General features: G+C 43.8%; 1 protein-coding gene across 1 annotated transcript; it reads left to right on the forward strand.

The window, feature by feature from the left end:
• The first annotated feature begins 8,577 nt into the window (after positions 1–8,577).
• On the forward strand, positions 8,578–17,927 carry LOC103276851 (schlafen family member 11-like). The gene is given in 6 exon segments (XM_008074295.1): positions 8,578–9,420; positions 9,422–9,632; positions 12,565–12,693; positions 16,228–16,812; positions 16,815–16,947; positions 17,144–17,927. Coding segments are annotated over 6 exon segments (2,685 nt in total).
• Positions 17,928–26,499: the final 8,572 nt, after the last annotated feature.

Genomic DNA, 26,499 nt, shown 5'->3' on the forward strand with positions numbered 1-26,499 from the left:
GGGGCGAGGGAAGGGGCGAGGGAAGGGGCGAGGGAAGGGGCGGGAGGGAGGGAGCAAGTGAGGCGGGAGGGAAACGCAGGACGCGGCAATGGTAGTAGTGTTTTGTTTTCTGAGGCTTGTAGTGGGTCCAGGGGTGTATGCACTTTGATGTACGTCTGAAATACTTCATAATAAAATGGAAGAAATCCTTTTTATATTTTATATTTTATTATTTTTTTGAGTCGGAGTTTCACTCTATCGCCCAGGCTGGAGCGCAGTGGCACGCTCACGACCACCGCAGCCTCAACCTGCTGGGCTCAGGCAATGCTTCCACTTCAGCCTTCCACGTAGTTGGAACTACAGGCATGCGCCACCACGCCCGGCTAATTTTTTTAATTTACTGTAGAGATGAGGCCTCACCAAGTTGCCCAGGTTGGTCTCGAACTCATGGGCTATGGCAATCCTCTCACCTCGGCCTCCCAAAGTCCTGGGATTATAGGCGTGAGCCACCACGCCCGGCCAGGAATCTTTCTTAATCTCACTCTCCTAGGGATGACCACACGAGGAGTCGGACGGACGCTTCCCGGGCCACTGGATGCATCTTCATTTCGCAGAGTTGCCCCCCGCCCCCGCGGTGACGGCGGGTGTGTGGGGGGGCGCCTCACTCCGCGCTCTGCGAAGGGCGGAACCTCAGGACCCGCTTGGTTTTCTAGGCGGGGGATTCAAACACGCTCCCGGCGGCGCAGTAGACAAGGCACGGTCTTTTTCCGCGATGAGCTTTCTCCAGCCTCCGTCGCTGCCGCCGCGAGCTTCAGAGTCTTCCCTCATCCCGGCGGGCCTGGGGTTCTCGACCCTGACCGGTGTTAGTGAGCGGAAGGCCAGCGCGCCCTGGGGTCAGGTGTAGGTCTGGTCCTCGCACGCCCGGAAAATGGGCGAGTGGGCTCCACCCTCTGCAGCGGGCGAGCTTATGGACTGCAGAGGGGCGTGGGACAGGGAGGTGGGCTCAGGCCACAGCTTCTGCCCTCTGCACCGCCCCAGGCGGAGCCCGAGAAGGCGTAGCGACCGAAGATGCCTGAGGCAGTCTCAGGTTCCCGCGCCAGGGGCGATGCGCCGAGGGGTCGTCTTGGCCTCTGGATTCTGGCGATGCTGGATACCGCACCTTCTGGATTCACGCTGGATACCGCACCTTCAGTGAAAGGAGACGTGTCCACCGGGTCTGTTTCTTTACATGTTTACTCTTTAAACATCGCTATACTGAGCTATAATCGACATGCATTAAACTACATAAAATGTGCAGTATGTTGAATTTTGACATACTCACAAAGTCCTGACACCTTCATATTTAAGACCATGAACATACCAGGGCGGACTTGGGTAAGAAGAGGGAGACCCTAGTCTCTACTGCAGAATTTAAGGGACACACACACACACACACAATCTTCTCAGCAATAAAAAAACCGCAATATTTTAAAAATCAAAATTAATGCAAAAGTTCGTGATGAATAAAGCATAGCAGTTTTCAGTAGAGACAGTTCCAGTCCTGCATTGACAGACCGTGTGACTCTCCTCACCAAGCCCTGGCCCCTTTCCACTCCACCTCCCACCCCCTTCTCCAGTTGTGCCCTTCCTGTTCCTAAAGCAGGCGACTACACATTGTCTGTTTCTGGAGTCTCCTGTTTCATCGGTCTGTCCCATGGTTGTCATATTAGAGCTTTATTGGTTTTGAAGATCGCTTGGCCTGGCTTGCCTGGTTGCTGGAGTGAGGCCTCCAGAACAAGGAGGAGTAGAAAGGAAAATGAAGAAACGAGACTCCTTACCTCATCCCAAAACTCTGGGGAGGGATTTTGATATTTCCTCAAGGGTGTGATTTTTAAATCTTTTATGTTGTAAGCAATCTTTATGAAATTATGAGTATTTCTTTCTATTCCTAGTTTGCTAAGAGCTCTTTTTCTTTTTCAAAGATCAAGAGGGCTTGTTGAGTTTTTGTTCCACTCTGGAGCATGAAATACTCAGACTTGCAAACTCGAGTGAGTGAGTCGTTTGGCCTCTGTGCCTTTCACAAGCTTTGATGTGGTGAGCGGGAGAAACAGATATTACCATAACAAGGGGTCAAAGGAAAGCAAAGTGGCAGGAGGGCTGCATTCCGTTAGAGGGGCCACTGAAGCGCCACAACGACCCTAAACGCTGGCCCCAGATGCTCTCTGCAGGGGCAAGTGTCGCAATCTTGTCTCCCTAGGAGCGATCCCCTCCTCGCACCTTCGTCCTCTCCTGTGCTTTAACAGCTGCTCGGCTCCCGCCCCGTCCTGGCTGCGACTGCGCTTTTTTGTTTTTATTTTTGAGTTGCAGTCTCACTCCGTCGTCCAGGCTGGAGTTCAATGGCACTCTCACGGTCACCACAGCGTCGACCTGCTAGCCTCAGGCGATCCTTCCGCCTCAGCGGGAACTACAGGCGCCTGCTACCACGCCCGGCTAATTTTTGATTTTTTGCAGGGACGAGGACTCGCAAAGTTGCCCGAGCTGCTCTCGAACCTTCCGGCTCAGACAATCCACTTGCCTCAGCCTCCCAAAGTGCTGGGATTACAGGCTGGGCTTGCAGTGCTTCCCTGGGAATTCAGGTAAAGCTGGAAAGGTTGAGTCACCCCTCTAGGAGCCTGGTAGTTCCTCAGTTTTGATGAGCCCCAAAGAATGACAATTGCGCGAAGGCGCTGACCGCGCGTGCGGACACTTTCTGGGGCGCGAACTGGCCAATAGGAATGCAGGCCACGCCCAGGGAGGGAGGAGCCGCCCGCGGGACCCGGAGGGCTGGAAAGTGCGAAGGGACTCTGGCTCACTTACCCGTGGACCGTGCGCCGACAGGGACCGTCGTCTGGGCCTCGCCAAGTTCTCTCTTTTTTGCTTTTGTTTTAAAAGACTTTTCTTCTTCTTTTAAAAAAAGTACAGATAGAAGACGAAACGAGAGATTCCTCCGCGATCACTGGGAGATATTCGCGTGGGCTTTTAATTTCCTGTCGAGAAGGGCCTGCGGTGACACCTGAGTGCGCTCGTGCCTGCAAGGAATAGTACTCCAGGGAGTGGCGGCGCCGGTAAATTGGTCCCGCTCCATTGCCAGATTTTCCAATCTCAGTTTCTCATTCCCCAGGTGTCTGGTCTGCGGGCTCCGGGACGAGATGGGGCATTGCCAGCACAAGCGCCCCCCACCCCCATGGTCCCCTGCTCCTGGGGAGACATCGGGCTGCTGCTGTTTTTCCCTTCTGAGAATTGTGGCTCCGTGGTTCCTGTCTCCGTAGCAACTTCTGACAAAGTTATGTTTGATTGATGGACTCGGGAGATTGTGGTTTAGGTAGACTTCTGCCCCAGCCTGGGTTGGGGATCACCTTAAAGAGCAGCGGGGGCAGGAGGCAGAGTGTGGGTATCCGGGGATTTAAGGTCCCAGAGCAGAAGCTAGAGAGGCAGGGAGGGCAGAGTGCTGTGTGGGCAGGCCAGGTTGGTGTGGGTGTCCAGCGCTCCTCTTGGAGTCCAGAGCATGAGGGGAACTGAGGAATAGGGGCTTTTTTTGTTTGTTTGTTCTCTGTTTTTGTTTTTGTCAGAGTCTCACTCTGTCGCCCGGGCTGGAGCGCAGTGGCATGCTCACGGCCACTGCAGACTCAATTTGCTGGGCTCAAGTGATCGTTCCATCTCAGCCTTCCAAGCAGCTGGAACCACAGACACACACCACCATGCCTGGTTAATTTTTTGATTTATTGTAGAGAGGTCTCGCCAAGCTGGCCAGGCTGGTCTCGAACCCCTGGGCTCAGGCAATCCTCTCGCCTCCGTCTCCCAAAGTGCTGGGATTACAGGCGTGATCCACAGCGCCTGGCTGGAATAGGTTGTTTAGGTGACATGTGACCAGGCACTGACCACTGCATTGCTAGACAGGAAAAAAGAGACCCAGTACAGCAGTGCCCGCCTGAAGTTTCTCATCTAGAACGGGGGACCGATGAGAGCGATGACGTCCCAAACCATATGCAAAGTGGCATTCCAGGAGGACAGTGAATGGTCCAGAAGGTAGCTCTTATCACTCCTGTTCCACCTTGCTGTTGTAGCATAACTCTAAGGAAATTTGAATGCCATCTGTATTTTTTTTTTTTTTTTTGAGTTAGAGTTTTACTCTGTAGCACAGGCTAGAGTGCAGTGGCAGAATCATGACTCGCCACCATGCCTGGCTAATTTTTTTATTTTTTGTAGATACTAAGTGTCCTTATGATATCCAAGCTGGTCTCAAACTACTGGTCTCAAGTGATCCTTCTGCCCCAGCCTCCCAAAGTGCTGGGATTACAAGCATAAGCCACTGTGCCTGGCCCATCCACTTTCCCATTAAAGATAGCTAACAGCACAGTCCAAATTCTGAGTTCAGATCTAACAGCATTTTCTCCACAGTCAAAAGTTTAAAGGATTCCAACAGAAACATCTAACCTATAAACCTAGAGCCAGGGCCTAAGGAAGGTCACTGAGTTTTAGGCGGGGATTTGGTAGGCTCCTGTTTGAAACTTATATTTTAAGGATTGGGTTCCAGATGTGAACCACAGAAAGTTTCACATAACTGGGAGTTGGACTGGGATGGCCAGGATCCCAGGCTAGCCCACAAGTGCTATTCTCTATAAGGTGGTTCAACTGCAGCTCCCATGGATTCCAAGTTTCTGTGTGGTATGGACATCTTCCTTTTTTTTTTTTTTTTTTGAGTTAGAGTCTGTTCCCTAGGTTGGAGTGCAGCAGCACACTCATGACCCCCACAGCCTTGACCTGCTGGGCTCAGGCAATCCTTCCACTTCAGCCTTTCAAGTAACTGGAACTACAGGCATGTGCCACCATGCCCAGCTAATTTTTTTGATTTACCATAGAAATGAGGTTCACCATGTTGCCTAGGCTGTCCTCAAACCTGTGGGCTCAGGCAGTCCTCTCACTTCAGCCTCCCAAAGTGTTGGGATTTCAGGCATGAGCCACCATGCCTGTCATGGGCATCTTCCTTAAGCACGTTGGAGATGAGATGTGATTCCTGTTCACTTTTACATATAGTGTGTGAACCAAAAGGATTTGCCTATAGCAGGGCCTAATGCAGAGTGTGCTGGGGGGTGGGTTGCGGGAAAAGGTGACAGGAATGTAGTTCCAGAGGCTGCAAGAAGAACTGGGAACAGGGGCTGCTTGGTGAGGTGTTACCAGAAGATGGTAGAGCTGGGGTTGTGTGACTGGGCAGGAGTGGGAAATTCTGTTGGAATCCTTTAAACTTTTGACTGTGGAGAAAATGCTGTTAGATCTGAACTCAGAATTTGGACTGTGCTTTTAGCTATCTTTAATGGGAAAATGGATGGGCCAGGCACAGTGGCTTACACTCCTATTCCCCTGCAGCCTTTGGGTGTAGCAATGGAGACTCTTTCCTGTCAAGTCAGCTCAGAAGGTAGACTCACATTTGGGGCCAGCTTATGTGTGGGAAATATGAAGAAATTGGGACTAAAGGACACAAATTGTGTATATTGCTATGGAGAAAGCTTAGCATGGCAGGAATATACATCTCTCTCTCTCTCTCTCATCTTTTTGCATAATTAGGCCACATCAACACTATTCTTAAGGTTTAAATTTAAACTTAAATGATTGTGCTTACCTGGCTTCAGTGTTGCTCATCTGTTGGAAGTTGAGTCTCTCTGATCCCAGACCTTAAAAGGGAACTTTGCTTTTGGCTGGTTAAGTTTTGGCTGCTCAAGCTTTCCCGGTTCTCTCCCCACATTTGGATCTTATTTCTCTTTCTTTCTGTTTTTTGTTTTTGTTTTTGTTTTTTTTTTTGAGAAAGGTTTCCTTCTATTCACCCAGGTTGGAGTGCAGTGGTACAATCATAACTCACTACAGCCTCAAATTCCTGGCTCAAGTGATCCTCCTGTGTCAGTCTTTGAGTATCTGGGACTACAGGTGTACCACCAAGCCTGGGTACTTCTGAAAAATGTTTTGTAAAGACAGGGTCTCACTATGTTGCCCCAGCTGGTCTCCAGCTCCTGACCTCCAGTGATCTTTCACTCTAACTCAATATTTGTTTTAGCTACTGTTCTTTAGTCTGGAGTGAGAAGCAGTCTCTCATAAACAATCTCCACAAGTGACTCAGTCCATTTTGGTTCATATCCATTGGGTTGGGAAGGAAGAAGGGCAATTCAAACAGTAGACACAAATTGCCATCAATCACTAGGTCCCTCAGTTTACTTCTCAATTTTGTCTACTTCTCTTTATCTCTACTGTCACCACCTTAGTCTATATCACCCTCTTTTCTCATTTTGGCTTCTGAAATAGCATCCCTAAAGGTCTTTTCCATAACTGCTCTAGATGCCTTCAATCCTTTCTCATGCTTCAGTTAGAAAGAACTTTGTAAAAAATGTACATCTGATGCTGTGTCTTTCTGCTTAACATCCTCCAATGGCTCCCCATTACTCTTAGGATAAAGTCCCACACTTTTAATGTGGCCTTACTAAACAATGTGCAATCGGGCACCTGACCACCTCTTCAGTCTTGTTTCCTACCTCTCTGTCCCTCCATCTGTGTTGTCAGTCCTTTGACCTTGACAGACTCCTCCCTAGTTCTCTCTGGAAGGTTCTTTCTCCCCCCTTTTTTTTTTGAGTTGGAGTCTCACTCTGTCACCCAGACTGGAGTGCAGTGGCCGCTCCCGGCCACCGCAGCCTCGCCTGCTGGGCTCCGGCGATCCTTCCGCCTCAGCCTTCCGAGTAGCTGGAATTACAGGCACATGCTATCATGCCCGGCTGATTTTTTGATTTATTGTAGAGATGAGGTCTCGCTGCCCAGGCGGGTCTCGAACCTGCGGGCTCAGGCAATCCACTCACCTCAGCCTCCCAAAGGCGCGGGATTACAGGCTGAGCCACCGAGCCCAGCTTCTTTCTCCCTTTTTTATCTTTTTTTTTTTTTTAGTTGAGATGAGGTCTTGCTATATTGCCCAGGCTAGTCTCAAACTCCTGCCCTCAAGTTATCCTCCCGCCTTGGCCTCTCAAAGTGCTAGAATTACAGACATGAGACAATCATGGCTACCCCAGCCTTGACCTACTGGGCCCAGGCAATCCTTCTGCCTCAGCCTTCCAAGTAGCTGGAGCTACAGGCTCACACTACCACACCTGGCTGATTTTTTAAATTTATTGTAGAGACGAGGTCTCATCAAGTTGCCCAGGCTGATCTTGAACCCCTGGGCTCAGGCAATCCTCTTGTCTCAGTCTCCCAAAGTGCTGCGTTTACAGGCTTGAGCCACCAGGCCCGACCCACTTTGGGTTTTAAAGGGAAAAGAAAAGATTAGCAGTTTTTGTGATTTCTATTTCTAACAAAATAATCTAGACTTTCAGATACAGAAGGGAGTTGCCGATATGAAAACGTTTAGGGAAAACTGGCTGATCACATGCAGAAGATTGAAACAGGACCCCTACCTATTACCAAACACAATTTTTCTCCATGGGGTTTAAGCTGCGCTGTGGTAATGTGATGTGACCTAAACCATAAATCCCACCAGGCTGACTCTTTGCATCTCTCACAGCACTTAGTGTGCCCACAAGGAGCAGTCATGAAATGTTTCCTATACTATTGAATCACAGAATGAAAATTTTTTTTTTTTTTTGAGTTAGAGTCTCACTCAGTCGCCCAGACTGGAGTGCAGTGGCCGCTCCTGGCCACCACAGCCTCCACCTGCTGGGGTTCGGTGATCCTTCTGCCTCAGCCTTCCAAGTAGCTGGAACTACAGGCACGCGCCACCATGCCCGGCTAAATTTTTATTTATTGTAGAGATGAGGTCTCGCCAAGTTGCCCAGGCGGGTCTCGAACCTGCAGGCTCAGGCTATCCACTCACCTCAGCCTCCCAAAGGTGCGGGATTACAGGTTAAGCCACCGAGCCCGGCTCACAGAATGAAATTTTTCATGGCATGCTTGAATGTATAATCAGGAAAAGAGAAAAATGTCTGTGCAGGTTGCAGCACAATTCTGAAAGTCATAAAGGCCCCCTCCTCACCATGGTACTTTTGAGTTTTATTGACTTGTACAACCACTCCCAAACACACGTTCTTTGAAATCATAAAGGCCAAAAACCATTGATCCTTCTTTTTTTCCATTTGTCAGGTCTTCCCCCTGTCTTGACTATCCTCATTTCCTGCCCTGGCCTCCTAAGAATGTATGTCCCAAAAATATAACCACTTTATTACCAGTGTTCTAAACTCCTATGGCACAGTCTCCTTTAAAATATTTTTGGAGGTAAAGGTATTATTTTTAATATTATGAATTATTTTAAACTTACAGAGAAATATGGAGAATAATGTAATGAACACCAATCTGTCTACCACTCAGGTTAGGTAGATGAGATCAACTTAATAACATATTATAGAAACTTTTCAAATGTGCACTAAAGTAGAGAGAATGGGATAGTGAATTCCGAATCATTCATTACAACCTTCAATAGTCATTGGTCTTTTGTCAATAGATGGTACCATATTAACCACCCAGTTGCCTGAGCAAAAGCTCATTTAACTAAATTTTTAGTTTCTCCCTATTTCTATTTATTCTCTCAGATGTGCTCAATTCTTTTGCAGAATGAAGATGGAGGAACATAATTCATCTTTGGTGGCAGAAGCATCTTACCCAGATTTGGTCATCAATGTAGGAGAAGTGACTCTTGGACAGGAAAACAGAAAGAAGCTGCAGCAAACTCAGTGAGAACAAGAAAAGGCACGAGTTATATGGGCTGCATGTGCTTTATTAAACTCAGGAGGAGGAGTGATTCAGATGGCAAACAAGGATGAACGTCTTGTGGAGATGGGACTGGATTTGGCAGAGTCTTTGAGAAAGCTTATTCACTCTTCACATTTGTTGCCTTTCATTGAGACCAAGCAACAAGGGAAGTGTTTTTGCATTTTTGTTAAATCTTGGAGCAGTGGCCCTTTCCCAGAAGACAGTTCTGCTAAGCCCCACATTTGCAGCCTGAGTTCTTCACTCTCCTATAGGTCTGATACCTCTAATGAGCTCATGGACACAAGAGACGCATTTGACTTTCTAAAAAAGAAAAGGGATGCAAAAATCTTAGGGAAAGAGCCTTCTGGTAAAATTTTCAAGGTTAAACAGCAAGACCTCAATAACTTGGATCCTGCTGACATAATTTTCCAAAAAGACCATCTTGAATATGGTGAAATCCTGCCTTTTTCTGAGTCCCATACTATAGAATTTAAACAGTTTTCTATACACCACATTCTACGATATGTAAAAGACATAATTCCACGATATGTCTCTGCATTTACAAACACCAAGGGAGGTTATCTTTTTATTGGAGTGGATGATAAGAATAGAAAAGTCTTGGGATGTGCAAAAAAAAAAAAAAATGTTGACCCTGTATTTTTGAGAAAGGAAATAGTAAAATCAATATACAAATTACCTTGTGTTCATTTGTTGCCAGTCCCAAAGCCAGATCAAGTTCAGACTCCAAATCTTGGATGTGTTAGCCAGCGGGGAGCTATATGGCTATGTTTGTATAATCAGAGTAGAGCCATTCTGCTGTGCAGTGTTCTCAAAAGCTCCTGATTCATGGATGGTGAAGGAGAAGCAGGTCTGCAGGCTGACAACTGAAGAATGGACAGACATGGTGACAGACACAGATCTAGGTAAGAGGGGAAAATCTCCTCCCTCCCTGCCCTTTCTACGTTTTTGACCCCTGCATATTAAGTTTTATTTTGCTTCTTATGGCTTTGAACAACTTACATCCACTAAATACTTTATTTTATATCTCCAAGTATCCTACTTTGCATATATGAGAACATTTTATTGGGTAATCAGAAACCTAAATCAGGTGTCTGACAAGTAGCAGTTTTTACATTAGAAGCTGAAAAGAATGTTATTTGGGAATGGTTGCCCTTGTGGTGGTGTACTGGAACTGGCTTTTTCTGGTTTGAGAGTCCGTTATTAAAATTTTAGGAGTTTTGGAGTCAATTGTTAAAAACAGTCATTATGAAAATCTGAGTTATATTCAAGGGGATCCCCAGACCTGGAACTTATATATTTAAAAATGTGTATTTATTTTTACAAGTTTAAACCCATCAAAGCAATTTTTCCACTGCTCGAAACAGTTTTTGAACTTGTCAATTTTGATGCTTTTTAGTGCTTCTGCCTTTTTTTGTTTCACCTCTTTCACATCAGTATAATGTTTCCTGTTGAGAATTTTTTACAGCTGGGGAAGCAAAAAAAAAAAAGTCTCTCGTGGTAAGATCAGGTGAATAGGGAGGTTGGGGCATGTGGGTCATGCCGTTTTTGGTAAAAACACAAAAAACAAAAAACTGCTGAACACTCAGTGCATTGTGGCCAGGTGCACTCATAAATCACCCATCATTAAATGGGCAAACACGTTGAAATATCTACCAAAAAAAATTAAGTAAGGCTTAACACAGCCTCTCAAAAAAACAAAACAAAGCAAAACAAAAAACGCTAGCTGGTACAGTGATGCTGTTGGGTTCCTAAAGCACTTAACTAACAGGAAACCCTATTCTACAAGGGGCCCACCTTCCAAAAGATAATTCTGGATCTTGTGGTCCCCCCATATACTTAACAGTTAAATCAATTATGTTAGAAACAAATGTAATAAATACAAACTCACCATTTCTTAATTATTTACTAAATTGTACTGTTCTCTATGCTTGTGAGGTTATTTATATCTATTTTGTCTATATGATGGAAATACTATAAAATGGAGTGCTACTGTGCACTTCTACCCAAGTCAGCATTTAATGACAATCACATCGGTGGCTTGAACTTGTCTGTGGTGGGAGTATTCTCATTATAGAAATTAGCAATTGACTATGAGTGAGGGCTTTCTTCTCAACTAGACCTGGTTATTAAACCTTTATTAGCATAGTGCTGCTTCCTTGGGTTGCTTGTTTGAAGTATTGACAGTCCTTTGGATTGATGTTTGCTGCAACCTCATAAGAGTACTTCTGCCTATATTATGATGTAGTCTGTCTCCTGCTCCTTAGGGACACTGGTAACTTTGTAGCTCAGGAACTCCTGAATGTAGCTCAGGGTGATGAGGGTCATCACACGAAGAAAAAAGCATGCAAAGTTTGTCCTTAGTACCTTTTTACGTTCTTCCTGTGCCTTTTTTTTGTCCTCTTGATATTCTGCCTTTACCTCCACGCATCATATTGCACCCATTATGCTCTAAACTAGAAGCCATAATATCATCTACTCTTCATCTCCTAACAATTTAAAATATTTTTATTTTCATTTTTTTGAGTCGGAGTCTCACTCTGTCACCCAAGCTGGAGTGCAGTGGCATGCTCATGGCCACAGCAGCCTTGACCTGCTAGGCTCAGGCGATTCTTCTGTCTCAGCCTTCTGAGTAGCTGGAACTACAGGCATGCACCATCACACCTGGCTAATTCTTTAATTTATTGTAGAGATGACATCTCGCCAAGTATCCCAGGCTGGTCTCAAACCTGTGGACTCAGGCAATCTTCTCTCCTTGGCCTCCCAAAGTGCTAGGATTATAGGCGTGAGCCACCACACCTGGCCTAAAATTTTTTTTTTACCTTGCACTATTACTACTTCCCAAACATATTTCTGTATGTACCACATTATGCTATAATTTAGTGGACTAGTGGGTGTCACAGACTCTCTGGAATGACTGAGAAACATGCCTGGAAAGACACAGAGAAGCACATAAAAATTGGTACACAGTCTTCTGAGTAAAGTGGATGAGTAGTTGTGAAACTGACTCTCCTCTCCAAAACACATGAAAAAGTTTAACACTGTACTGTCTGATGACCTTTAATTTTGCACAGTATCTCATAATAACTTTAGGACTAAGCATAGGTATCAGGATGTCATCGAGATCCTTCAATGGTGAGATGATGCTTAACAGAGTTAAGAATTGGGTTGAGCCGGGCTCGGTGGCTTAGCCTGTAATCCCGTGCCTTTGGGAGGCTGAGATGAGTGGATTGCCTGAGCCCGCGGGTTCGAGACCCGCCTGGGCAGCGAGACCTCATCTCTACAATAAATCAAAAAATCAGCTGGACGTGGTAGCGCATGCCTGTAATTTTGGCTACTTGGAAGGCTGAGATGGAAGGATCGTTGGAGCCCAGCAGGTCGAGGCTGTGGTGGCCGGGAGCGGCCACTACACTCCAGTCTGGGCTACAGAGTGAGACTCCAACTCAAAAAAAAGAATTGGGTTGAGGGGAGGTGTTAGAGGTTGGAGAGGGGGTGTAAAATAAGACACATGAACAGACATGTGTACTAAAAGAATGTGCTGTGCATCATAAGAGAAATACAAACAAAATGCTATACAGATACAGAGAATGGAGAATTACTTTGCATGGCAAAATATATTCAAACTTCCAAATGGTGACTCTTCAGTGATGGATTTTGGCAATATTGGTATGCAATAAAGATACTTGTCCGGTCAGAGTGATGAGAGTTATTTTGCTGTTATCTCTTAAGTCACACCACCAGTCAAGTCAAGTATTCCTCCTACTGGTAAGGCCTCTTTCAGACGTGAAGAGATGAACTAACCTGTCAGAATGACATGAGTTTTCTTTCTTTGTTAAGGTCTTCTATGGTCATCCAAGGACTTTGAATGTCAGCTGAGTTTATCTAATGGGCCTCCTCTTAGCAGACTAGTATACTCCAAGAAGGGTCTGGAACATAAAAAGGATCTCCAGCAACTCTTATTTTCAGGTATTTATAGGTTTTGCCTACTTGACACTAGCCAGTTTTATGATAGAATAAAGGACCATAACTGTTATATTTTTTAAAATCTTGACACTGTGCTCTGCAAACCCATATGTATGAGGGGATGATGTTACAAGCCTATTGGTGACAAGATGGTTTACAAATGAGCCCTCACTGACAATTTCTAAAAGGCCACATGCTAACTGAGGCAGTACCACCTATAGAATTCAGGAACATTATTTGGTCTTATAATTCCCAAATCTGACGATCATCAGTATTTCTGGTTATTTTTAAAAATTCAGATATCTGGTCTCCACTCTGGTCTTAATAAATTTGAATATATTGGGACAGTAGCTTGTAATGTGTGTTTTAATCAAGCTACCCTCATGATTCTGATGCTCATCCAGATTGGAGACCTTTTATTTAGTCAAACTAGAGTCATACATTGTACTAGAAAGCAAAAAAGCTGCCCTTCCCTTTCAGGTTTTCCAGAGAAGTGGTGGTTATGAATATGAAAAAAAGAATACAAATATAGATCAAGATGTAAAACAAAATAAGTAAAAGAAATATGAATTATGAATTTTTTCAGCACTTCAGATAAAGATACCATACAAAAAATAAAATAAATATGAAATATAAATTTGTATTCTGTGTTTCAGGTTTAGCACAAAAACAGTACTTCAGGACCTAGGACAACGCCTCTTCTCTCCTCTCATCCCTTGTTCTCAAAATACGCTTTGCATAGGAACCCATTGCTATATTCTCTTTAGAATTCTAGAAAGTGAGAACCAGTTGCTTGAGTCTATACAATAAATGAGTGACCTATTTGGCACTAGAATTTGATGCATAAATGTTACGTATATGTGTATAAGAATCTACCAAGGATCCTTAAATTATTAGACAATTAATAACTGCCCCACATGGTGAAACTCTCTCATATACACACAAAAAAAGATATGTATGAGAATGTTCACAGAAGCATTGTTTATAATTGCAAATAGTCAGACCACCTAAGTGTGCATTAACAAGAGACTAGGTAAATTGTTATTTTATAATAATAAAGTACAGTCATGCATCACTAAGAAAAATAATAAAAATAACTGCCCCAATTAAATTTTATTTTTTCTCTTATCTAATTGAGGTCTTTGCATTCATTTTATATCAAATTTATATTCTAAAAACTGTCTACAATAAACAGTATAAAATCTCAGTGCAAACGTAAGTATTACTAATCACTTTTAGAGTTCAGTAAGCTCCATTTTAGCAGAGTTTATTACCATGGATAAATTATAACTAAAACAAAATATTAAGTATAGGCTCATATAGCAGCAATCTATTATCCTTGTATTAAAAAATAAAATTTTCAAAAATTCTACCAAGCATTTGAAGAATAGATATTTCCAACCCTACTTAAATTGTTCTAGAGCCATGGGAAAAGAATGAGAATTCTCAAGTCATTTTCAAGTGGGAGTAAGAGTAATTGCAAAACTTAACACAGATTGCACAAAAAAGGAAAGCTCAGAATTCTCTTGCTTATGAATATATGAGTGAAAACACAAAGACAGAATTCCAGAAACACAAGGATAGATTAGCATTGAGTTATTGTAATTTATCATTTCTACATATCTATGTAGAAAAATTATATGATCATCCTCTTATTAGAAAACATTGAAAATAATTTTGAAAAATGCAGCACACATTTTAGTTTTTTTTTTTTGAGTTGGCATCTCACTTTGTCACCCAGGCTGGAGTACAGTGGCATGCTCATGGCCACTGCAGCCTTGACCTGCTGGGCTCAGGTGATCCTTCTGCCTCAGCCTTCCGAGTAGCTGAAACTACAGGCACGCGCCATCATACTTGGCTAATTTTTTGATTTATTGTAAAGATGAGGTCTCGCCATGTTGCCCAGGCTGGTCTTGAATCCATGGGCTTACATAAGCTTCTCACCTCGACCTCCCAAAGTGCTGTGATTATAGGCATGAGCCACCATGCCTGGCCCACATTTTAGTTTTTTAAAGAGGCTTTCAGTAAAATGGTAATCTATAGATAACTCTTTAACATTATATATATATTTGTATATATATATATATATATATATAAATCATGTGCACTATTACAATTACTATATAGTATTAATTAGCCAATACAAGTAGATAAAAGAAATAAATTAGAGGGATAAAAATTGAAGTAGATAGGACTATATGTTTGAAAAATTCAAGAGAATTAAATGAAATACTACTATAATCAATAATACAATTCATAATGAATATACTGTAAATAATTATATTTCATAATATTATATAAAATATATGAATATATAATTACATGATATTATATAGGCCCACATCACTGTGTCCAGCTCTCACTTGACCTCTTTAGTCCCTGTTTACTCATGAAAATGGAAATATATCTGTCTGCCTTGGAGAATTTTGGAGGACCTGAGATGTGAAAACCTTGGTACACTCAATAAATAATATATTTTCTTATTTTATACTCCTTTGGTTTCTCAAATGTATTTTAAACACAACCTCAAATTATCCTATTTTATCTATTCTAAGATGTGTTTCCCCCCACACCTGTTAACATCTCTAAAATCTGGATGTGTCTCATAATAGATACTATCTCCTATTTACTGTCACCCAGATTGCAGGCATAATCAAGTTATGTGAACACCCAGAATGAATGACAAAGAACAAGCAACAATGAACAATAACCAATAAAATTTGGGTAATTTTATTTGAAATTACCACTAAAAATCTTGATTCTGGTTTGTACTCTAATACTACCACAACAGGACAAAAACAATCTCATTTTTTCCCCTTTGGGACCAATGCTCACTGAAATAAGTTTATTACTGGACAGCACAAGTTTATTCTCATGTCACATAATTGTTTTCTGTTTGTCCCTGGCAAAGGGAAGACTTCTGTGATAGGTGGAGCCCCACACGGATCTGTAAGCAAGTGATGCAAGAATTTTGCTTCAGAAGAGATAGCTCAGGGCCTAACTTAAGGGTCTTCCAGGGCAGGACTGCAGGAAATGCCCTGCCATTAAAAGCTTTTACATGACTCCATAAATATGACATTAATGAACACCTTCTTCCTGGGAGGGCCCTTCTACCTCCATCAACGGGACATTTTGAGATTCAGCTACTTTGCTAGTAGAAAGGAGAACCAAACTAGCCTTTAAGCAGCTACAATGACCTGGACACATATTATTTCATTCACTCCTCCCCATTGGAAATGAGCTATTCTTTTTCTTGTTTTACAGATGAGGATGCAAAAACCTTAGAACCTTAGAGAGCCTTAGAGAGGTTAAGGAATTTCTCAAGGTCCTAAACATAATAAGTACATAGGTTTAGATGAGGTATGTCAAATAGTTTCAGGCTTCTTTTCTTTTATACTTATAATAATATTTATAAAATGCTATATTTGAAATATCAGTAATTAATCACCATGATCAATCCATTAATTATGGTTAATTATAATTAATTGTCATCATAAATATGACCACACTGAAATTTACCACTCTTTCTATGTCTAGTGCAACCAAAACATTTGCAATATACTCCCGAATCCCTCTGGAAGCACCTGTCCTCACAGCATGAAAGACTGGAGGGGTTAATAAGCAAGCAAATGCAACCTAACTCCACAGGAATTCTGATCCTCTCTAGAAGCTGGGCCGTGGACCTGAACTTGCAACAGAAGGAGGAGGTCATCTGTGATGCTCTGCTGATAGCACAGAGTAGCCCCGCCATTCTCTACACCATTCTCAGGGAGCAGGACGCAGAGGGCCAGGACTACTGTACTCGCATTGCTTTTACTTTGAAGCAGAAGCTGATGAACATGGGAGGCTACACCAGGAAGGTGTGTGTTATACCCAAGGTCCTCTCCCTGAATCCTGAGAGATACACAGAGTCCTTGAAGGGTGCAGTGTCTCTGATAGATTACCCCATGTCCTACAACCTCGCAGACACCCAGCAGATGGAAGCCTTGTTGCAGTCCCTTGTGATTGTCTTGCTCAGCTTCAGGTCTTTTTTGAGTGATCAGTTCGGCTGTGAGGTTCTGAATCTGTGCACAGCCCAACAGTATGAGATATTCTCCAAAAACCTCTACAAGAACAGAGAATTGTTGTGCATGGCTTACTAGGCTCAGGGAAGACAATCATGGCCATGAAGATCATGAAGATCAAGAATGTGTTTCATTGTGAGGAAAGTAGAATTCTAAATGTTTGTGAAAACCAGCCGCTAAGAAACTTTATCAGGTAAACAGTTGGATCTTATGTCTGTAAGTGTTATTTAGTATGGGTTTAATTTTCTTGGCTAAATTTCCTTGTTTCTTCAGAAATATGTGGGGAAATGATCTGTGATAACAGGCTGTGTTCAGTGGAGCATAATAGAGTAATTTTTCTCCTTGACTAGGTAGAGAAAACCTGAGTGTGTCATTTAAAATTTTTACAGTAACAAAAATATCTGTGAAGCAGTGACCCGGAAAACTTTCATGAAAAATGACTTTAAACACATTCAACATACCGTTATTGATGAAGTTCAGAACTTCTGCACTAAAGATGGGGACTGGTATGAGAAGGCAAAAGCCATCACTCAGAGAGCAAAACCTTGCCCCGGAATTCTCTGGATCTTTCTGGACTACTTTCAGACCAGCCACTTGGGTTGCAGTTGCCTCCCACTTCTTTCAGACCAGAATTCAAAAGAAGTGCTTATTGGAGTGGTTCGCAATGCCAATACAATAGCCAACTACTCACAGGAAGAAATGCAAGTAATTAGGGAGAATCCTCCACCTAACATCCCTCATAAGTCCCTGGACATGCTTCTTGAAGCTGAATGGGTTCAGGGCATTCAGGGAACCTTAACAATTAAGAAAGGCTTGACTCTGGAGCATGTAGTGACCTATGTGATAGAAACCTGCAACTTCCTCTTTGAACGGGGTTATTCTCTGAAGGATGTTGCTGTGTTTGTCAGCAACATGAGAGAAGTGGAATACTACAAGCATAAGCTCTTGAGAGCAATGAGGAAGAAGAGGGTTGTGTAGCTTAGTGATGCCTGTGACATGTTGAGTGACCACATTGTGATGGATAGTGTCTGGTGATTCTCAGGCCTGGAAAGGAGCATAGTGTTTGGTATTCATCCAAAGACAGCTGTGCCAGCTATCTTTCACAATTTTCTGGTGTGTCTGGCTTCCAGGGCAAGACAACACCTATACATTCTGTGGCATGATAGTTGTTAGGAAGAACTTTAGACCAAAATGAGAGGAGGCAATTGCTATGTAAATATCTGCAGGTCAAAGTCTTGTACTGGCAGAAAATGTTCTTGTCAGTTCACAGGTAGCTAGAGATTTGGACAGAGCTGACACACAGAATTTGGAACTCCTCCCCCTCTGGCTCTCCTTTCAGGTGTTTTCTCTCCAATTCTTTCCAGCAGCTGTGATCACTGCACATTCTGTCCCCTTATTCTTCCAGGCAGAAAGATGATGGTTTTCTGTAGGACCATTTGTGGACCTGCACTGCAGACCTTATGCAGACCTGTGCACTGCACTCTGAATAGTAGCCATAAAAACAACAAACCCATCCTGTGTCTTTTCTTTCTCCCAAGTCTGGATTTTTTGTTGTTTTTCCATTAATTTGGTGTTTTAAAAAATTTGTTCAGAATTTTTAATGGTTTACTCTAGAAGTGTGGTCTGTTAGGAGCTTACTTGCCCATACCTGAAGGAAACTTGTTTCTTGAATTTTTGACATTTTTCTTTGCTATACTAATTCAGGACTTGGGAGATTCCCAAGATGTTTCAGTCACTGACAGAGTGGGTCTTAGTCGTGTTCTTTGTTAGAGCAAAGAATACTAATATGATTTTTTAATCCGTAAACATTGTAATCTTCAATGTTTGTCTAGAACAGCTCAGACCAAACATTAATTGTGATAGCAAACATTAATTGTCACTTCATAGAGAAATTGTAGGCAGAGAAAACAAACATAAACTTGTTTTCTCTGGCTTTCAGTGGGAAAATATTAGAGACCAAAATCTGTTGTTTTTTTTTTTGTTGTTGTTGTTTGTTGTTTGTTTTTGAGTAGGAGTCTCATTCTGTCTCCCAGGATGGGGCTCAGGTGATCCTTCTGCTTCAGCCTTCCAAGTACTGGAACCACAGGCATGCGCCACCATGCCTGGCTAAATTTATTTATTTATTTATTGTAGAGACAAGGTCTTGCCAAGTTGCCCTGGCTGGTTTTGAACCCTGGACTCAGGCAATCCTCTTGCCTCAGCCTCCCAAAGTGCTAGGATTACAGGCATGAGAAACTGTACCCAGTTTAAAATCTGGTTCTAATGGTGTTTTTCAGCCCTAAGGTGAACAGAAGTAGGAAAGATACAGTCTTTAGAAATCAATGAGTTTGTATTGTGACTTTCAGCTTAGCTGTACTTATTGCTCTGTAATATATCTACTTAGGTTTTAAATCATTCTAGAACTGTAATTTTTTTCCTTTTACTTCCATCATTTAGTGGGCCATTTTTATGGACTAAATATTCATGTCCCACCTCAATCTCTAAATTCCTATGTTGAAACCTTAACCTGCAGTGTGGAGCTGGGTCTGCTAAGGAAGTATTTAAGATTAAGTGAGGTCATGGTGGGTCCCTGGGTAAGACTAGTGTCCTATAGGAAAAGGTACTAAAGAACTATTCCCTGTCTCACTGTGTGCACAAACAAGAGGTCATGTGAGCACACAGAGAGATGGCAGGCCCCTACAAGCTAACGAGAAGGGGTCTCGTAATGAAGCCCACCCTGCTGGCACCTTGATCTTGGATTTCTCAGCCTCCAAGACTGTGAGAAATAAATTTCTGTTGTCTAGGCTGCTCATTCTGTGATATTTTGTTATTGCAATCTGAGAATACAACTATATGATTGTTCTTTGAACTAGAAACACTGAAACTTAACAATGTTAATGCAATTACTTTGCTTCTCATTTTGTACTAAACATTCTAAAACACGAATCTGAATACTAACAATAAAATTATAACTAATTGAAATTTAAAACATTTCATGCTAATATTCCATTTATGAGTAATCCTATTCTGGTAATTTCCTTTGTTATTGTAAGTTTTTAACTTCTCTGTATATCTTTCTCCTGTCTGTGTTTACTCCTAGAATTCCAGTTACCTAGACTTAAAATTGTAGGCGCCTCTAACTCAAGCAAAATAAGACATGTTAGTAAAATAAGGACAATATTTCTTCTTTCTTTCTGACTGCATTAAATCAGATTCAACTCAGCATCAAAAAGCTGGCTTTGTTAAATATTCCTAATAAATTAGTCTTGAAAGAGCTCTGGACTTCAAGGTTGTTACAATGTCTGTGAAAGTGATTTTAAAAATCTAATTCTAGCCAGCCGGGCTTGATGGCTCAGCCTGTAACCCCGCGCCTTTGGGAGGCTGAGGTGAATGGATTACCTGAGCCCGCGGGTTCGAGACCCTCCTGGGCAGCGAGACCTCATCTCTACAATAAATCAAAAAATTAGCTGGGCGTGGTAGTGCGCCTGTCGTTCCAGCTACTTGGAAGGCTGAGGCGGAAGGATCACTGGAGCCTAGCAGTTCGACACCGGGGTGACCGGGAGCGTGCCACTGCACTCCAGCCTGGGCGATGGAGTGAGACTCCAACTCAAAAAAAAAAAAAAAAAAAAATCTAATTCTGACTGGTTGTATCACTTAATGATTTGTTACCCTAGTAATACTATTTGAAACAATGTCTTTTGTCGTTGTGTTTGTTGTTTGGGTTGGGGTCTCACTCTGTTGCCAGGCTAGAATGCAGTGGCACAATAATGGTAGCCTTGACCTCAGAAGATCCTCAGTCTCCTAAGTAGCTGTGACTGTAGGTGTGTACCATGCCTGGCTAATTTTTTTAATTTAAAAATATATTTTTTTACATATACAGACATATTATATTTTTCAGATTTTGTTTTAAATATCTCATACAATTTTGGAACACATAAAAATACAGTTATAAAAATTTAATTCCACTTTGGGAGGCTGAGTGGATTGCCTGAGCCCGAGGGTTCGAGACCCTTCTGGGCAACTTGGCGAGACCTCATCTCTACAACAAATCAAAAAAATTAACTGGGTGTGGTAGTGCGCGCTGGTAGCTCCAGCCACTTGAAAGGCTGAGGCGGAAGGATCGTTGGAGCCCAGCAGGTCGAGGCTGCGGCCGTTGCACTCCAGTCTGGGTGACAGAGTAAGACTCCAACTCAAAAAAAAATTAAAAATAAAAAAAAAATTAACTTAGCCTAATCCTGAATTGTACTCCACATTTTAAAAATAAAATAATTTAAAAAATAAAACAAAACAGTTTGCAGTATAACCATAAAACAAAGTTAAATGACATTTTTTATTTGATAATGCTTGTCATCTAATTTTAATATACCAAATAAGCTTAATATGTCTCTTTGGGCTTCCAAATGTTAAAAAATAATTTTTAAAAGTAGGGGTCTCAGTTTGTCATCCAGGCTGGGGTGCAGCCGTATGATCACGGCTCCCTTCAGCCTAGATCTCCTGAGCTCCAGCAATCCTTTCACTTGCGGAGCAGCTGGGACTACAGGTGTGCACCATTATGCCTGGCTAATTTTTTTTTTTTTTTTTTGAGTTGGATTCTCACTATGTCGCCCAGGCTGGAGTGCAGTGGCACACTCACGGCCACCCCAGTGTTGACCTGCTGGGCTCCGGTGATCCTTCCGCTTCAGTCTTCCAAGTAGTTGGAATTATAGGCGCACACTACCACGCCTGGCTAATTTTTTTTTTTTTTTTTTTTTTTGAGTTGGAGTCTCACTCTGTCGCCCAGACTGGAGCCCAGTGACTTGCTGGGCTCCGGCGATCCTTCTGTCTCAGCCTTCCAAGTAGCCGGAATTATAGGCATGCGCTACCAAGCCTGGCTGATTTTTTTATTTATTGTAGAGAGATCAGGTCTCGCTGCCCAGGTGTGTCTCGAACCCGCAGACTCAGGTAATCCACTCACCTCAGCCTCCCAAAGGCGCAGGATTACAGGCTGAGCCACGGAGCCCGGCAGCTAATTTTTGTTTTATTGTAGAGATGAGGTTTCACCAAGTTGATGCCTAGCTAATTAAAAAAAATTTTTTGTAGAGATAATGTCTCACTGTATTGAATTCCTCAAGAAATCCTCCCAACTCGGCCTCCTAAAGTGTTGAGACTACAGGCGTGAGCTACTGTGCCCCGCCAATTATTATATTGTTTGTTAGAGATGAGGTCTCAGTATGTTGCTCAGGCCGGGCTGGAACTTTTGGGTTCAAGCAGTCTTCTTGCTCCAGCTTTCCAAGGTGCTGGGATTACAGGCATGAGCCACCGTGCCTAGCTAAATGTCATATTTTAAAATGTAATAAAACTTAAGAGTTTTTATTTAGACGAGACGATTACTGATGCTTCCTTTTTTCCATATGAATAAGGAATGGTTTAGCTTATATATCTGCCGCGTTTCTGTTTAAAATAAAAAATTGAGAGTTTGTGTCTGGTTAAACTGAAAGGAAAAAAAAGGCCCTGTAAAACAAATGATTAAATTGAGGCCTCATGGATTGAGTTTTCCTATACTGCTAATGAACTGGTAATATGGAAGAATCCTGGAGGGCTCCATGCCCACAGTGGGGACCTCAACCTTTTCGATTCTGAAATAATTTGGTTGCAAAAGTAGTTTGTTCCTTATGAAGTGGTGGTTGTATGCCAAGGACAACTAAAGGAAGTAGCTTCCTTTGAAAGATAGCCTATCTTCAGAGAATATGAGGACAGAGGTTTTAATGTCTCTCAAATTCAATGGTATTGCATTGATCAGTTTCAACAAACTACTAAAGTGCTTATATAAATCCAACATGGGGGTCTCTAAGAAGTCTGGGATGGGGGAAACAAGAAATTAAGCCAAATATGCAATCCTTTAAATCTGCTCTTTTAAGAAACACAGCATGGAGAAAATAAGGATATGAACTCAGTGGTAATCTTATAGACTTGCACAAATATGTTAAGTGCATTACAGAATGTAATCTTCTGAACTCTGAATCTTATGTTTTGAACTTGAAAAAAGTATTACACTTGAGAAATAAAATGTAGTTATAAATCTTTAGTTAAAATGTAAATAACACAGTCAGAATAGAATAAAAATAAACATGAAAGTTGGTGTAAAATAAGTAATAAAGTTTAAACAATATCCTTTCTAATACAAGATATTTGTCTCTATACAAAGTTCTGAGTTGAAAAATAGGAAAATCTGACATCACAGCCATGGTGTCAGTGCTAATAAAGAAGGAAGACATTCAAGTTAACTTTAACGCATAAATTAGTGGCAAACAAAAATTTAATTTTCTAAAACTTTTAATGAAGATTTAGAGGATTGTAACATTATTTGGTAAAATAAATATGAGAGAATCAAATTTAATGCTTCTAATTAAATCCCCCCTTTTAATATTGTTTCATGAATTCAAGGTACACAAAATGGTTATATAGCTTCTTCCTGATTTTTCAAAGTGTCAAAGATTCAAAGAAGGCATTTTCAAGATTTTTGGATTGCTTTGGAACTTTAAAAATAACTACACTTAGCTACTAGGTTAGATGAGTGTATTAATATTAACTGCACTTAGTAGGATGGTATGAGACTGTAAACAAGACCTTCGGACTAAGTTTGGTAATGAGGGAAATGGTTACCACCACCAGTATACACTGGCTTTGGAAACCTCTGAAAACAGCAAATTATGTGCGCCTAAGGGGTTATTCCGTTTGTACCACCAGGATAAAAATTTAAGCCTCCCTATTCCTCTGCCAAAACTTGTAGAGCCCTCGGTGACTTTTCCTGACCAAGCAACCACCTGGGAAAGAAGGAGGTCTGTCTGGGGAGGGTGCAAGAGAAGGCCTGATGGCAGTCGTGGTCTCCCGCACCTGGAAAGGAGGCGCGCCGGGCGCGCCGGAGCGCGTGGGGGCGCGGAGCTCAGCGCTAACCGCACGAGGTGTCACCCAGATGCTTCTCGGGTAACTGGACGCGTCCTCATTTCGCAGAGCTGGCCCCCACTCCGCGCCCTCCCTCCGCCCCCTCCCGGCCCCGCGGGGACGGCGGGTGCGGGGGAGACCTCACTCCGCGTCCTGCCAAAGGGCGGAACCTCAGGACTGGCCTCGCTTTCTCAGCGGGGAATTTAAATTCGCTACCGGGGGCGCTGTAGACACTGCACGGTCTTTTTCATGATGAGCTTTCTGCAGCGTCTGTCGCTAACGCCGCGAGCTTCAGATTCTCTCCCGGCGGGCCTGGGCGTCTTGACTTTGACCGTTGTTAGTGAGCGGAACGCCAGCACGTCCTGGGGTCAGGTGCCGGTCTGGTCCTCACCAACACTGAAAACGGGCGGGTGGGCTCCAGCCTCTGCAGCGGGCAAACTGGCTGACCGCAGAGGGGCGTGGGGTAGGGAGGTGGGCGCAGGCCACAGTTTCTGCCCCACCCCCCACCCCCCCAGGGGGAGCCCGAGAAGGCGCGGGGACCTAAGATGCCTAAGATGCGTGCGGCGGAGTCTCAGGTCCCCGCGCCAGGGGTATTGCGCCTAGAGGTCGTCGTGGCCTCTGGGTTCGGGAGATGTGCCACGCTGGATTCCTTGCAAGTGAAAGGGGACGTGTCCACCGGGTCTGTTTCTTTATATGTTTACTCTTAAAAAAAAAAAAAAATAGCTGGCCGGGCTCAGTGGCTCAGCTTGTAATCCCAGCACTTTGGGAGGCCGAGGCGAGTGGATTGCCTGAGCCCGCTGGTTTGAGACCAGTCCGGGCAACTTGTCGAGACCTCGACTCTAAAAAAAAAAAAAATTAGCTGGGCGTGGTAGCGCGAGCCTGTAGTTCCGGCTACTTGGAAGACCGAGGCAGAAGGATCGCCTGAGCCCGGCAGGTCGACGCTCGGGTGGCCCTGAGTGTGCCACTGCAATCCAGCATGGGCGACGAAGTGAGACTCCAACTAAAAAAAAAAAATTAACAATAATCGACGTGCATTAAACTGTACGCAAAGTGCAGCAGTGTGATGAATTTCGACCTACTCAGAAGCTCCTGACTCCTCATTTAAGACCGTGAACATACCCGGGCACCAGGGCGGGTTTGGGTAAGAAGAGGGAGGCCCTAGTCTCGGCTGCAGAATTTAAAAGACACACACCCAATCCTTTCAGCAATCAAAATAAACAATATTTTAAAAATCAAAATTAATGCAAAACCACACGATGAATACCATATAACAATTTTCCGTAGAAACAGGATCCAGCCCGGCACTGGCAGGACCCGCGTCACTCTCCTCATCAAGCCCTGGCCCCTTCCCACTCCTCCTCCCACCCTCCAGCTGTGCCCTTCCTGTTCCTAAAGCAGGTGACTGTACATTGTCTGTTTCTGGAGTCTTTCTTCCGTTTCATCCGTCTGTTCCCTGGCTGTCATATTAAAGCTTTATTGGTTTTGAAGACTGCTTGACTGGGCTTGTCTTGTTGCCCCGACTGAGGCTTTCAGTCCAAAGAGGAGTAGAAGGGAAAATGAAGAGTCTCGTTACCTCATTCCAAAACTCTGGGAGGGATTTTGATATCTCCTCAGGGGTGTGATTTTTTACAAGCTTTTATGTTGTAAACAATCGTTATGAATTTGAGGATGTTTCTATTCCTAGTCTACGAGTTTTTTTCCTTTTCCTGTCTTTTTAAAGATCATAGGTGTTTGCTGAATTTTTGTTCCACTTTGGGGCACGAAGTACTCAGACCCGCGAACTCAGAGTGAGTGAGTTGAGTCATTTTGGGCTCTGTGCATTTCACAAGCTTTGATGTGGTGAGTTGGAAAAACAGGTATTACCACAATGAGGGAGCCCAAGGAAAGCAAAGTGGCAGGAGGGCTGTATCCCGCTAAAGGAGCCACTGGAGCGCCCCGACACACTAACTGTTGGCTTCAGACGTTCCCTGGAGGGGCAGGTGTCGGAATCTGTTTCCCTTGGAGTGACTCTCTCCTTGCACCTAGGTCCTCTCCTGTGATTAACAGCTGCTCGGCTCACGCCCGGTTCACGGCGGCAAGGCGACAGCCGTGCCGCCCTGGGTCTGCGGGTAAAGCTGGAAAGGTTACATCACCCTTCTAGGAGCCTGACAGTTCTTCAATTTTGACGACTCCAAATGAACCACAACGGCGGGAAAGCGCTGACCGGGAGTGCGGACTCTTTCCAGAACCCGAACTGGCCAATGGGAATGCAGGCCACGCCCGGGGAGGGAGGAGCCGCCCGCAGGACGCGGGAAAAGGGGAAACCGCCAAGTGACCCAGGCTCACTTACCGGGTGGACAGTGCGCCGACGGGGACTGTCGCCTGGGACTCGCCAAGTTCTCTCTCTTTTTCTTTGTTTTAAAAGACCTTTGATCTTCCTCTTATTATTTTTTAAAAAGTACAAATAGGTAGAATCGAAACGAGAGGCCTCCTCCCGCGATCACTGGCAGATATTCAAGTGGGCTTTTGACTTCCTGTCGCGAAGGGCCTGGGGTGGCACCTGGGAGCGCTCGCACCAGCAAGGACTCCAGAGAGCGGCGGCGCCGGTAAGTTGGTCTCGCTCCATCGCCAGGTCTTCCAATCTCAATTTCTTTTTCCTCAGGGGTCTAGTCTGCGGGCTCCGGGACGCGAAGGGGGCGCTGCCAGCACAAGCTCCCCCTCCCCCACGGTCCCCTGCTCCCCGGGAGGCCCTGGGTAGTTTCCTTACCTTCTAAGGATTGTGGCTCTTTGGCTGTTGTCTCCATAGCAACTTCTGCCCCAGAGCGGCTGACTCCGACGTGGTCTAGGCAGGACTTCCGCCCCTGCG

The sequence above is a fragment of the Carlito syrichta genome, unplaced genomic scaffold, assembly GCF_000164805.1.
Source record: "Carlito syrichta isolate Samal-C Ts95f unplaced genomic scaffold, Tarsius_syrichta-2.0.1 Scaffold316387, whole genome shotgun sequence".
NCBI lineage: Eukaryota > Metazoa > Chordata > Mammalia > Primates > Tarsiidae > Carlito > Carlito syrichta.